At 39.6% G+C, this 15,240-nt stretch overlaps 1 protein-coding gene across 1 annotated transcript in view; it reads left to right on the forward strand.

Annotated features, from left to right (window-relative positions):
- The first annotated feature begins 457 nt into the window (after nt 1-457).
- Nucleotides 458-15,240, forward strand: part of DSCAM (Down syndrome cell adhesion molecule) — an 888,132-nt gene continuing 873,349 nt past the window's right edge. Inside the window, exons 1-2 of the mRNA XM_006870860.1 lie at nt 458-464; nt 2,899-3,216. Coding sequence (XP_006870922.1) covers nt 458-464; nt 2,899-3,216 — 325 coding nt within the window. The remainder of the gene's footprint in view (nt 465-2,898; nt 3,217-15,240) is intronic.

Here is a 15,240-nt window from a genome sequence, read left to right on the forward strand (position 1 = left end):
ATTGTCCTAATTTTGCCATTCTGATGTGGTATGTCAGGATTGATGAGCACTGAACTGCTAACCATAAGGTAGTCAGTTCACACTCACCAGCTGCTCCTCAGAAACCCTATATGGCGTTGCCAGGAGTCAGAACTGACTTGATAGCACTTAAACCACAACATTTAATGCGCAGTTTTGCAAGGTCTGACATTGTTATTATGATTTTTTTTTTCATTCAAAATTTTATATGTGCCATCCCATTGTCTTCTTGCCTGCAGGGTTTCTGCTAAGAGATCAGAACTTAGTCTTATTTGTTCTTCTATGTGGATAATTTTTTTCTGAGCTTCTCTCAGGATTCTTTTCCTTGTCTTTGGTTTTGAAAAGTTTGATTATAGTGTGTCTTGGTGACTTTCTTGTGAAGTCTGTCCTATTTGGAGTTTGTTTAACTTCTTGAATGGCTATATTTTCGTCTTTCATAATGTTAGGTAAGTTTTTTTCCCAACAATTCTTGGACAATTTGCAGTATTATTTTTATTATTATTATTTTATCTCATCCTGTTCTGAAATTCTAATCTCATGTGAGTTATTCCTCTTGATAGAGTCCCATGTAAATCTTAGGCTTTCTTCAGATTTTTTTATTCTTTTCTTTTCCTTTTTCCTTTAGCAGATGAATATTGAGAAATTTTTCTTAAAGCTAAGTAACTTGGCCTTCCATTGATTCAGTTTTACTTCTTTGTCCTTTCAATGTACTATATATACTTCTGAATTATTAGTATTCATTGTCCGACTTTCTAATTGCTCTTTTTGTACGATTTCCCATTTTTCATTTCTTCTGTCAATTTTGTTGTTGTTAGCTGTCATCAGAGACCTTATATGGTACTGTATGATAAGCACTGGACTGTTAACTACAAGGTCAGCTGTTCAAACTTACCAGTCTCTCCTATACAGGGCTGCTGTGAGTTGGATAGTACTTATCAGCAATAACATTCTATCAAAAAAATTCTTTTTTATCTTCCTGTAGTCGAGAGCGGATCATCAGGACATTGAGGCTAGGTTGAATGGGTACTGTCTGCAAATTTAGGTGTTCTTGTGCACCTCCCTCATTTCATATCAGCTGGATACTTTACTCTCAGCTCTAGCCCTCTGTGGCTATGTCCTTTTCCATGTGCTCAGGTGTCCCCAGGTCTCACCACACTTGGGACCAACCAGCCCTTTCTCTCCTCTCTCTCATCTCCAGGTCAACAAGAATTTATGGAATGTGATTGAACTTGGCCCTTATCTTCATTGACACCTTTCCCCCTCTGACACTCACCATCTGACCAATGTGGTCACCAGCAAGCTTATGTGCCTGCTCATGTGTTTCCTTTGAGCTTCAGTCTTGGAGCGGGGTTTAAAAACATTCTAAAAAGTTTAAAAAAAAAAAAAATCCCCAATATTTTTGCCATATCACATTATTTGAAATGGGAATATGAAAACATTAAGACAATGATTTTACAACTAAAGATTACTGAGTACTTGACTGTGGGGTAACCAAAAGGTTGGAGGTTCAAATCTACCAGATGCTCCGAGGGAGAAAGAGGAAGCTATCTGCTCTTGTAAAGTCTCTGAAACCCTATGTGAGATCTCTGTAAGTCAGAATTGATTTGATAGCAGTGGGTTTACAACATCTTGTAGACAGTAACCTTTTTAATTAGTAGCACATTTAATATGTACACATTTCACAAAAGATCTTTCAAGCGCTTATATTATTGTTCATGGGTCCCATCAAGTTGATTCCAGCTCTATGTATTAGCAGGGTAAAACTGCTCTTTAGGGTTTTCTGGACTGTAATCTTTATGGAGGACTCCTGGTGTGGTGCTATAGGATAAGCTCAGAACTAGTAAACATAGGGTTGGTGGTTCAAATCCACCAGCTGCTTCTCAGAAATCCTGTACAGAGTCGGTGTGAGTTGGACCGACACCACAACACTTCATACCACCAATCTTTATGAGTGCAGATCTTCAGGTCTTTCTTCTGTGGAGTCATTGGATAGAATAGAGCATTGGGTAGGTTTGAACTGCCAACCTTTTTTGGTTAGCAGACAAGCACTTAATCATTGCATCACCAGGACTCCTCCAGAGTGTTTATAAAATATATAAAAGTTTGCTTATTAATGAAAATATGTATTTATCCAACTGTATATAGTCACTGCCCATATTCAGTGAATCTCCACATAATAATAACCTGAAATTTTTAGTTGCATCATTGCTTACTTGCCCCTCAGAATTGTGCTTACACAATTATCTCATATTTGGTGATAGGCTGAATTTAATCTTACCTTTCATTTTGGTGTGAGAAAATCAGGACTTTGCCCTCATAGGGCTTACATTCATCTTCTATGAGAAGGCAGACAATAAACATACTAAAAATACATAGTATGAAATCGGATCACGGTTAGTATGATGTAGAAGGAATAGAGAGGTCGTGGGGCTAAGGCGTAAGCCATTAAAACCTAAGATAATGTATCAATTTTATATAAAATATGAAATAGTGATGGATTTTCATTTTCCAGTACCACCTCTCGATCAATTTTGAGAAATTTTGAATTATTCAGTTACAACCCCTGGGACTCCCCAGTTAACCTTCCAGGTACTAGACAAAAGGATTTTGGTTCAAATTCACACCGAGGTCACTTGGAAGAAAGTTCTGTTGATTTACTTCTTAAAGATCACAGCCGTTGGAAGCCCTGTGGGTCACAGTTGTACTCTAACACATGTGTGTTCTCTATGAGTCAGAACTGACTCGATGGCAACTGGATATGTTTTGTTTTTAGAGTCCCTTGTGATTATTTCTTAAAATGGCATTCTGAGTCCAGATGGATTGAACCATAAATTTAGAAGTTGTGTTTTTCTTGCTGACCCTTCTCTTGTTTTCTTACAGTTTTCAGTGAAGACCTACACTCCAGCCTCTACTTTGTCAATGCATCTCTGCAAGAGGTAGTGTTTGCGAGCACCTCGGGGACCCTGGTGCCCTGCCCTGCAGCAGGCATCCCTCCTGTGACTCTCAGATGGTACCTAGCGACGGGCGAGGAGATCTACGATGTCCCCGGGATCCGCCACGTCCACCCCAACGGCACTCTCCAAATTTTCCCCTTCCCTCCTTCAAGCTTTAGTACCTTAATCCATGATAATACTTACTATTGCACAGCTGAAAATCCTTCAGGGAAAATTAGAAGTCAGGATGTCCACATCAAGGCTGGTGAGTGCAGTTCCTCAAGTTTCTCCCTTCTTTGCCTATTTGGTTTTTGGTAAAAGATTTAAGTGCTTTTACTGGTAACTTAACAAGGTTATAATAACCATGACTAGAAAAGACTGGAATTCAAACTATGACTTTACAGAGGAAAATGACAGTAAGCTTTGATTTTCTAAGTGTCTAAGAAAACTGTTTCATGTTTTCAGTAGATAAGTGTATCTCTTTTCATAATCATCTATAACCGGAGGGACTGCTAACCACGAAGTTGGCAGGTGGAGTCCACCCACCACTCTATGGGAGAAATGTGAGATTTTCTGCTCCTGTGAAAGACGTATAGCCACAGACAACCTCTAAAGGGCCGCTGTGAGTCAAAACTGACTCGATGACACCTAACAACAGCATGGCTACTTGAAAGTTGGAGAGAAAGAAAGATAAAAATGCCATCACAGCTGAGCATCAATGGAAACTACCATCAACTCATTCTGACACTTCTGATGAGTTGTTTAAGATTTCAGAACATTCCTCAATTAAATTTCAGAGCAACTTAAATATTGGAACAAAATTAAAAATTAGTGACATCAAGTTGGTACTGTCTAAGCTATAGCCACATCTTATCATATTTTGAGTAACTGTTACTGTGACTCAAACTTTTAAGGTCTCAAATCCAGTGCATTTACTTTTTATCCCGTAGCCAGACATTGGAGCAATTAGGAGAAAGGGAAAGAAAACCAAGTCAGAGTAGACAACAACTGAATAGGAGTAAAACCCTGGCGTAATGCGGCTTGCAACTGAAACAGAACCAGCCCAATATGCCTGTGTTCCATGTCAAGTAAAGGGCTCTTTTAACATTTTTAATTATGTACAATGTTGCTGTCATTGTTGTCAGTATATACATCCCAAATCAGTTATGTTTCTTTTAACAACGTACTGTATCTTTTTAGTGACATTGTTGTAAGTCAGACCTGGACTACAGCAAGAGGTACACTGATATCAAAGAGTAAATTCACAGACAGGTTGTGTCATTCTGTAGATTTAGCAAACCCCTACAAAACAAATTCCCAGCTAGATTCCTGTTAGCACACAGCGTTTTAATTTTTTTTATGCTTAACCCGACTTGGGTAGACTGACATAATATAATGGCAGGGCAAAGAGAATGTGACTTTGATGGTTGACTTATACACCAGGTAGCTGGAGGAGCTCTGTAATATTTCCTGCAGCAAGTGAGGAGGAGGTAGTTGAAGCTATCGTAACATGAGCAAAATATGAGGTGTTTCTGAATTTCTGTCTACGATCGCTTTTATGTAAGCAATCAAACATTAGAATATGACTCACTCTGCCAGCTAGTCATTTTCCCAACTCTATTTTGATCTTCATGACACACTCATGAATTTCAAGGCTGTACAAGACTGTATTTAAGAAAGGAAGAAAATGATTGGCCTTAATCAAGAGCTATGAAAAGTTGATACCTTTGAATAATTGTAATAAAGTAAATATTACTTTTATCAGGATTTCAGAACCTGACAGATATGGAGCTATGGTGAATACCTCTTGGCAAGCTAAAACTTTTAATGATGTTATAAAAGTACACTGATAGCTTAAAATAGACAACTTATAGAGACGCCTGGGGCTTTAAACAGCTGTTCCTATCTACTGTTTGTCTTGGGTCTCCTGACAGACTTGAGAATGAACTGATCACTTCTACTATTTTCTAAATTTGTCATAGAATTGGTTGCTTATGTTGTATGACATTGCAAGTTTGTTGTTGTTGTTGTTATGTGCCGTGGAATCGGTTCTGACTCATAGCGACTCTGTATAGGGTTTCTGAGGCTGTAAATCTTTACAGGAGCAGAAAGCCTGATCTTTCTCCCACGGAGCAGTTGGTAGTTTCGAACTGCTGACCTTAGGGTTCGCAGCCTGATTCGTAACCACTACGCTACCAGAGTTCCTTTAGAGTGATGGAAATTGCATAATCTACGCTACACTCTCCATCTCTTCTATACTATTGCTGTTTCTGTGCTAGTATCCTCTTAGCAATCCTACCAAATTATGAGTCCAGCAGACACAAGCCTAATGTGCCAAATGGAATTTCTTTTAGAAGTTAATTTAGTTCATCCTTTTTTTAACTTTGTTCATACACTCTGATGTGGTGCTATAGGATGAACACTGGACTGTGAACCACAAGGTCAGTGATTCAAACCCACCAACTGTATAGGTACAGGGTTGCTATGAGTCAGAACTTACTGGAAGCCATTTAACAACAAGTATAACAAAGAATACATTACAGTTGTAGTAATCTTTTAGATTGCTTATTTGTTGTCATTAAGTGCTGTTGAGTCAGTTCCTACTCATAGCAACCCAGTACAGAGTTTCTGAGGCGTGGCCAGTGGGTTTGAACCACTGACCTTGCAGCACAGACTGACCTTGCATTATCCTGTAGCTCCATTTGAAAATCTGATTTCACCATGTTCATGTAGATGCTAGCAGATGGCAGTATAAAAGAAACCAAAACCAAAACCACTGCTATCAAGTTGATTCCTATTCGTACTGAGATGCCAGTCGAGGAGTAGGGAATTGTTCAGAAGAGCAGGTGAAGAAAGCTGTGTGCCTCCCATTGACAGCTACATTGTAGGTTTGAGTGGCATTGGGGCATCGAGAATTTCCTGGAAGAATCCATTAGATAACAGTGCCTTTATAATCTCTCATATGGAACCTCAGGGATTCTTGTCCTTAGAGTGCAGTGACGTAGACTTAGGTCTGGATACCAGGCATAGAGACCAGGTTTGTACATCAGTTCTCATTAATCAGCAATTCTGTTTATACTCTAAAACGAAGCACCTTCTTTCCCATTCTAACCTAAGGACTGGGAAACAGATGGCCCACTTCAAGTAGAGCCCTTTGCCCAGGCTGTTGTTACTACTTAGCAAACAGTCATCAGTTATGTGACGTTGGGCAATCAAGGCAATTTCAAGTTGTCTTCTTAGTAAAATTTGATGAGTAACTTGGGACTCGCACTTATGGCCCAGATGGAATAGTGTAGCAGAGATTGAATTTGCCTTTCTGTCAGAAACAACAAAAAGCAAAGGAAACAACAACCAACACACATACACACAGCCCAAATAGATCAAGCAAAGAATCAGTCAGTGGAGGAGAGTCATCCCTGAGAGTCTGTAGAATGATACAGGGAGCCCTGTGTTTGCCCCAGTTTATTGTCTTAAGAGAGTTTCCAGGTACAGGAAAGGGAACCCAGGTAAGCCCAGAAAACCCCTCAACTTCAAGAGAGAGAAATGAGACTCCGAGGAGCTAGCTACCATTGAAGAGAAAGTTACATGGAGAGAGCAGTCCAGAGATCTGTGGAGGATCTCCTCAGGTAGTTATCAGCATATTGAGTCAGATGCATGTGAAGGAGCTAACTGAGCTTGGGGGAAGAACCATTACAAAGATTGGTGGTCACAATTCTCAGTGCTCACAAAGGATTGAGATTCATCTCTGTGCCTACCCTCCAGCATGGAAAACCTCACTGGGTGATGGAACATTGCATGGACTGTTAGAACCCACCTGGTGGCACTATGGAGAAACACTTGGTGACCTGCCTTTGCAGAGCCCTACGACACAGTTCTACTCAGTAGCATAGTCTCCATGCATTAGAATGGACTCCACGGTGGTGGGTTTATGTAATCATTTTTGTTGTCAAGTTGACTCTGACTCCCAGCAGCCCTGTACAGGGCTCCCAAGGAGCAGATGGTGGGTTTGAACCATCCATCTTGTGGTTTATCCTACAGCACCACACCAGGACTCCATGTAATAATTAGCTTTATATAGAGCACTTCTAGGATCTTGCCTAATAAATCTTAAAAACAAGAACCAATTAAATCACAATTTTCCGCAGTAACCTAACTGATTCGGCAGTGTAAAACTCACAGTGTCTGGTATCCAGAAAAGATTGCCATGTGTGCAAGGAAGCAGAAATATGTAGCTCATAATGAAAACACACATGAACTCCTGGTGTGCTGCTATAGGAGAAACCACAAGGATCAGTACCAGATTATGTACCACAGGTCAGCAGTTCAAACACACCAGCTGCTCCTCGGAAACCCTATAACAGGGTCACTATGAGTCAAAACTGACTTGACTGCACTTAACAACAACAGCAATAATAATAAAACAAGGAAAGTAATATAGTTGTTAAAGTTGTGTTTCTTATTTAAAAAATGTTAAGTAGAGACATAAACCCTTTAGCAAAGACCTGCATTACATTTCTAGTAAAGAAAACTATGTAACGTCTAAGGTGAAGCAGGATCTCTAGTGTGGCACACTGGAATAATCCACTAGACTGCATAGTTGCTTTGAACTGCAAGGTCTGAGGTACAAATTCACCAGCTCCTCCTTAGAAACTTTATACAGGGTCGGGTCGTTGTAAGTCAGAACTGACTCGATGGCTTGTTGTTTTGTTGCTAAGTGTCGTGGAGTCAGTTCAGACCATAGGGACCCTGTACAGAGTTTCTGAGGCTGTAAATCTTTATGGGAGCAAAAAGTCTCATCTTTCTCCTGCTGAGCAAACAGTAGTTTCGAACTGCTGACCTTAAGGTTCACAGCCCAATTCATAACCACTATGCTACCATAGCTCCACTATGCTGCCAGAGGCTAGATGGGATTAATGGCAGATTTGATTTTGTAAAAGTAAAGCTTTGTGAACTTAAAGCCATAGCAATATGTTGTCGTTGTTGTTAAGCGCTGTTGAGTCAGTTTTGTACCATAGAGAACCCTGCAGTGGGTTTCCAAGAGCAGCTGCCAACCTTGCAGTTAACAGTCCAGTGCTTATCCTGCAGCACCAAAATAAAACATTCAAGGAAAAAATAATTTGAAAAATGAAAAAAACCCACAAAAAAATTACATTTAAATATGGAAAAAAGTGTCAACAGACAGATACAAAAAATTTAATTAACCTCAAACATATAAGATGCGTGAAGAAAGCTATTATCAAGGCATATTATAATAATCTTGCTTAAAACCAATGATTAAAAATGTTAAAATTAGCCAGAGAGAAAAAGGTACATTATATACAAAAGACCAAAGATCATCAAATTTATCATCAAAAATATTGCAAATAAGAAAGCCATGAGGTAACTTCTTTGAAGTATTGAAATAAATGTAATTTGTTGTTGTTGTTGTTAAGTGCCTTCGAGTCGGAGCCGACCCATAGCGACCCTGTACAGGGTTTCCGAGGGTGTAAATCCTTACGGGAGTAGAAAGCCTCATCTTTCTCCCGCAGAGCGGCTGGTAGTTTCGAACCGCTGACCTTAAGGTTCGCAGCCCGATTCGTAACCACTACGCTACCAGAGCTCCTTGGCAACCGATAATTCTGTTGTTGTTGTTAAGTACCATTGAATTGGTTTCAACTCATAGCTACCATGTATAGGGTTCCTAAGGGATAGCTAGGGGTTTTGAACTGCCAACCTCACAGTTAGCAGTAGAGTGCTTATCTATAGCACCACCCCAGAGCCACCTAAAATTCTATACCCAGTGAAAATATCTTTCCAAAACCTAAATGAAAAAAAGGATTTTTCTTCATACAAACAAAAGCTGGACGAATTCATCAAGAGGAGATCCACATGACAAGAAATCCTAAAGAAAGTCCTAAAACCCAAGCTAAAATGATACTGGATTTTACTGTAAAATGTGCACCTACTCAAAGGAAAGAAGGACAATGGAAACCATAAGATTATTTTATTATTTAAAACTCTTTGGAAGACAGTTGACTGCTTAGAGACATTTACAGTATATTGAGACTTAATAACATGTTTGACAGTGTATGACAATAGCATTAAAGCAAGTAGGATAGGCACAGAAGTACACTATGAAAATATTCTTGGACTATAATGGAATGATAAGGGTCTCTGGTAGCATAGCGGTTCCGAATCGGACTGCTAACCTCGGGGTCAGCAGTTCGAAACTACCAGCTGTTCCGCAGGAGGAAGATGAGGCTTTCTGCTCCCGTAAAGATTTACAGCCTCAGAAACCCCGTACAGGGTCGCTATGAGTCGGAACTGACACCACGGCACATAGCCACCACCGTAATGGAATGATAGGGTATAGTGGGATTATGAGCTGAGCTGCTAACCTTTGGTTAGCAGTTCAAAACTAACAGCTATCCCATAGGAGAAAGATGAGGCTTTTCTGCTCCTGTAAGAATTTACAGCCTCAGAACTCCTATGTAGGGTCGCTATGAGTCAGAACCGATTCCATGTCACACAACCACCACCACCATAATGGATATGATATAATATAAATTACATGAACAAAGATGGAGATACGTTCATGTAGATTGTGATATATATTTTAAAACAACTGAAAAAATAACACACAGAGTCTATGGTTAGTAAGTTAATGAAGGAGAAAAAAAATGAAGTCATTAAAAAATAATCAGTGGATCCAAGCACGATAATCTCCTGGTATTAATCCTTCTTTACAAACCATCCAAAGTACAAGAGATCCTGTTTCTAAAGTGCATTCTGTCTGTCCTTTTTCCAAGAGATATTTGTTTGTTTTTCTGATAGTCAATATTTCTGACAGTCAATACTTTTCAATATTCCTCAACAGCATCATGATTCAAATGCATTGATTCTTCTAGGGTCTTTCTTATCCCTTCCGTTATTCATGCATATGAAATGCATATGAGGCGATTGAAAATACCGTAGCTTGGCAGAAGAAAGATGACAGTAGGTGAAAACACAGGGAGGATACAAGAGTTTAAGGAAATACAGGTAGATACCGTTAACTGAAAGGAGCTCCGGTAGCGTAGTGGTTACGAATCGGCCTGTGAACCACAAGGTCAGCAGTTCGAAACTACTAGGCGTTTCGCAGGAGAAAGATGAGGCTTTCTGCTCCCATAAAGATTTAAAGCCTCAGAAACTCTGTACAGGATCGCTATGAGTTGGAACCGACTCCATGGCACATAACCACTACCACCACCACTGTTAACTGATGGTAAATGAAAAGGATTACAATGAATTAAAATGAAGTGTATCATTTGTTGAATGTAAAACTGATGATATGCTTTGTAAACTGACATTCAATTAACAATCAAAACTTTAAAAAATACTGTGGCTTGGGTCAGGTGTACCCCTCAAACTGACATCCTTGGTATTTAATTTATAGAAGAGGCCTTCTACAGCAGATTTGCCTAATGCAATACCTTGTCTGATTTCTTCACTGATGCTTGCATGAATGTTGATTGTGGATCTAAGTAAAATGCAGTTTAGGATAACTTTAATCTTTTCTCAGTTTATCATGTTGTAATTTATTGATCCAATTGTGAGGACTTTTGTTTTCTTTATATTAAAGTGGAACCCCAATGAAGGCTGTAGTCTTTGGTCTTTATTAGTAAGTATTTCAAGTTCTCTTTGCTTCCAGTGAGACCTTGTGTTGTTGTTGTTGTTGTTGTTAAGTGCCTTCGAGTCGGTTCCGACCCATAGCGACCCTGTACAGGGTTTCCGAGGGTGTAAATCTTTACGGGAGTAGAAAGCCTCATCTTTCTCCCGCGGAGCGGCTGGTAGTTTCGAACCACTGACCTTAAGGTTCGCAGCCCGATTCGTAACCACTACGCTACCAGAGCTCCTTGAGACCTTGTGTAGTGCTATAGAATAAGCACTGGACTGCTAACCACAAGACCTTCATTTCAAACCTACCAGCCATTCTTGAAACTCTATACAGGGTCTGTGGAGTTGGAATTGACTTGATGGCACACAATAACTTTGCTTTCAATAAGCAAGATTGTGGCATCTTCATATCATAGGTTATTAATAAGTCTTCCTCCAATCCTGATACCATGTTCTTCTTCATATAATCCAGTTTCTTGGATTATTTGCTCAGCATACAGATTGAATCAGTATGGTGAAATAATTCCTGATTTTGAAGCAGACAGTATCCCCTTGTTCTGTTTAATAATCGTACAGGTTTTTCATGAGGACAATTGTTGTGAGGTGCCATCGAGTCAGTACCGACTCATAGTTACCCTATGCATCTGATCCTGGGCCAACCTCACTACTCTTGCCACACTTGACTTGAGCCCATTGATGCTGCCACTTGGCCAATCCATCTCACTGGGGTTTTTGCTCTTTTTCTCTGACCCTCCACCTTACCAAACATGATAAAGTTCTCCAGCGACTGGCCCCTCCTGGTAATATGTCCGAAGTTTGACAGACAAATTTTGGCCATCCTGACCTCCAAGGACCACTCTGGCTACACTCTTCCAACACAGATGTGTTGGTTCTTCTGGCAGGACTATTAAGTGTTCTTTAATTCCATTCTTCTAAATGTTATCCATAGTTATGATCCATATAACCCATAAAATCCTTGGATCTTTTGGCTTGGATCTTTTTCTTCAGTTCTTTCAGCTTGAGAAATGCTGAGCATGTTTTTCCCTATTGGTTTTCTTACTTCAGGTTTTGTATGTTTTATTATAATACTTGACTTTGTCTCCTTGAGCTGCCCTCTGAAGTTTTTTTGGCTCTTTTACTTTTTCATTCTCTTTAGCATCTCTACGTTGGAAAGCAAGTTTCAGAGTCTCTTTTGACATCCATTTTAGTATTTTCTTACAGTTCTGTCTTTTTAATGACCTTTTGCATTCTTCCTATATGATATTCTTGATTTTTGTTGTTGTTAAGTGCTGTAGAGTGGTTCCCACTCATAGTGACCATGTATAGGGTTTCCAAGGAGTGGCTGCTGAGTTTGAACCACCAACTTTGTGGTTCATACTTACCTTGAGGTACAGTACTTTATCCTACAGCACGACACAAGGACTCCAGTGATGTTCTTGATATCATCCCACAACTCTTCTGGTCTTTGGTCATTAGTGTGTAATGCATCAAATTTCTTCTTGAGATGATCTCTAAATTCAAGTGAATGAGTCCTGGTGTGGCTTTGTAGGATAAGCAGTGAACCACAAGGTCGGATTGAACTGCAAGGTTGACAGTTCAAACCTACCAGCTGTGCCTTGGAAATCCTTTATAGGGTCACTATGAATTAGAACCTATTCAATGGCATATAATAGCAACAAAAATGTTCAAGGTCATATTTTGGCTCTAATGGACTTGTTTCAGTTTTCTTCAGCTTCAACCTGAACTTGCGTATGAGCAACTCTGTCCCATAGTCAGCCCCTCATGTTATTTTGGCTGATGATACTGAGCTTGTCCATTGTGTCTTCCCACAGATGTAGTCAATTTTTGATTCTTGTGTATTCCATCTGGTGAGGTTCACATTGCATAGTAGCCATTTATGTTGTTCAAAATCAGTATTTGCAATGACTAAGTCATTAGCCTCACAAAATTCTTTCATATGATCTTCAGAATCATTTCTATCATGAAGGGTATTTTTTCCAACTATTGATCCTTCCTCTGTTGCCAACTTTCACATTCCAGTCACCATTAATTAACAGTGCTTCTTAATTGCATGTTTGATCAACTTCAGACTGAAGAAATTGGTAGAATTCTTCAGTTTTATCATCATTGACTTTAGTGATTGGTGCATGTTATTGTTAAGTGCCATCAAGTCGGTTCCGACCCATAGCAACCCTGTATAGGGCTTCTGAGGAGTAGTTGGTGAGCTTGAACTGCTGACCTTGCAGTTCAGATGGCTTTACAGTCTGGCGCAGTAACCCACAGCGCCACAGATATGAGTAATGGTGATATAAACCGGTCTTCCTTGTTGTGTTGTTGTTGTTATGTGTCTTCAAGTTGGTTCTGACTCATAGTGACCCTTTATAGGGTTTTGGAGGCTGTAATGCTGCAGATGCAGAAAGTCTCATCTTCCTCCCATGGAATGACTGGTAAACTCTAGCTACCTTCCTTGTGGTTTGCAGTGTTTATCCTTTAGAGCTACCATGCTACTGAGGTCTTCCTTGTATGTATATGGCTATTATCCTCTCACAGACAGAATTGCACTTCAAAGTAGATCTTGAAATGCTTTTTTTGATGATTAATGTGATACCATTCCTATTAAGTTTGCCATTTCTGGCATAATAAACCATATGATTGTCCAATGCGTTAATAGCCAAACCTTCCATTTCAATTCACCAGTGCCTAAAATATAAATCCTTTTACATGCTATTTAATTTTTTATGACTTCCAATTTTCCTGGAGTCAAACTTTATACATTTAATGTTCCAGTTTTTTTCTTTGCATTGTTTCTTCTCATTTTTAGTTGTGCCAGGTTAGCATATGAAAGCTTAAATCCATTCACATCATGAAGGGAAATTCTACTTTAAGGAGGCAACTCTTCCCTAGTCATATTTTGAGTACCTTCCAATCTGAGAGACTCATTTTTTGGTCCTATGTCAGACAATGTTCTCCTGTTCATAAATTTTCAGTGCCTAACAGCTGTCCCTCTCTCCTTCGTAATCTGTCATGTCTGGAAGCTACACTTACACCTATGTACCATGGATGACCCTGCTGGTATACTTACTAGTATCACAGTAACATACAAGCTACTATGGTACAACAAAATCACAAACCTGTGATCTTATATAACAAATAAAAAACATGACCATTTGAGAGGGCTTGCAGAATTTAAAAGCTTTTGAATTTATTTTTTAATTTTAGCAACTTTAATAGCACCACATTTTTATTTTTCCCTGGGTCCTCCAAGTAATGTAAAATTTCATTTCATACTGAAATGATTATGTGACTACTCTTCCCTTACTAATCTTACTTTCCTAGGGTGTTTATATTCTGAAGGGTTAACTCTAGTTTAGGAGGATAGATACCTCCACCTACCACTATACATCAGCTGTATGACCACCTGGTCAAAAAATGTCTGATTTTCCCCCAAAGTCCTATCACCATGGATTCTGTCTTTCTCCTGATCTTCTTACCCTCTTAGATCTCATGGACACATTCCAAAGCTTGAAGGGTATGAAAGACTTACATGACTCCAGTGGACACAGTTATGCCCTTGGATCAGATCCAGCATCTGCAGGCTCATTGCTAAGTGCAGCCTTCAGAGAATGGTTTGGTTATTGGAGGTGCAATCTTCAGCAACCCTGGACCACCACTCTCTCTCTCTTGCTTTCTCTCTCTAGCTCTCTCTTTCCCTTAAGAGAGAAGGAAGTGCCTGGAAGGGAATTATATCTTCCTAGGGCCAGCTCCAAGCCATTGGCAGAATTCCTATGGGGATACTGAATCCCAGCTTCTTTGCATAGATGTGGATTGAGTTCAGAGATGTAATTTGCACTTGAAAGCTCCCCTCCAGATCAGGCTGAGACTGGGACTTCATCAGAAATTGCACTTTTGCTAAAGCTGCTTCCCCTTTGCTGCTCTGGTTCTTCTACTGGTTCACTGAGTCTCCTGGGATCAAGTTCTTAATCAGTCCCTTAGCCCTACCATTTATCTCAGGGTTTTCCCCTGGGGCTACCCAATTTATGATTGAAAGCAAAATATTTAGATAGTACTGTTATCTCTTAATGCAGTGCCACATTAAAAAAAAAAAAAAAAAAGTGTGGCCCATCAGATTTAAATTAAACCTCTCTAAGTTTTTGCCTGTATTGTAGTTTTCTAAACCAGTCTCTGCTTAAAAAAAAAAAAAAGATTAGTGTTCAAAATGTAGTTGTTGTTGTTAGGTGCCATGGAGTTGGTACCAATTCATAATGACTCTATGCACAACACAATGAAACACTGCCAGGTCCTGGGCCAACCTAACAATTGTTGCCATGCTTGAGCCTGTTGATGCTGCTACTATGCCAATCCATCTCACTGAGGGTCTTCCTCTTTTTCTCTGACCTTCTGCCTTAACAAATATGATAATCCTTCTCCAGAGACTGTTCCCTCCTGACAATATGTCCGAAGTATGAAAGACAAAGTTTGGACATCCTGGTGTCCAAGGAGCACTCTGGCTGCACTTCTTCCAACACAGATCTGTTGGTTCTTTTGGCAGCCCATGGCACTTTCAATATTCTCCTCCAATACCATAACTCAAAAGCATCAATTTTTCTATGGTTCTCCTTATTCACTGTCCAGCTTTCGCATGCATATGAGGTTA

This window comes from Chrysochloris asiatica, unplaced genomic scaffold, assembly GCF_000296735.1.
Source record: "Chrysochloris asiatica unplaced genomic scaffold, ChrAsi1.0 scaffold00154, whole genome shotgun sequence".
NCBI classification, from domain to species: Eukaryota; Metazoa; Chordata; class Mammalia; order Afrosoricida; family Chrysochloridae; genus Chrysochloris; species Chrysochloris asiatica.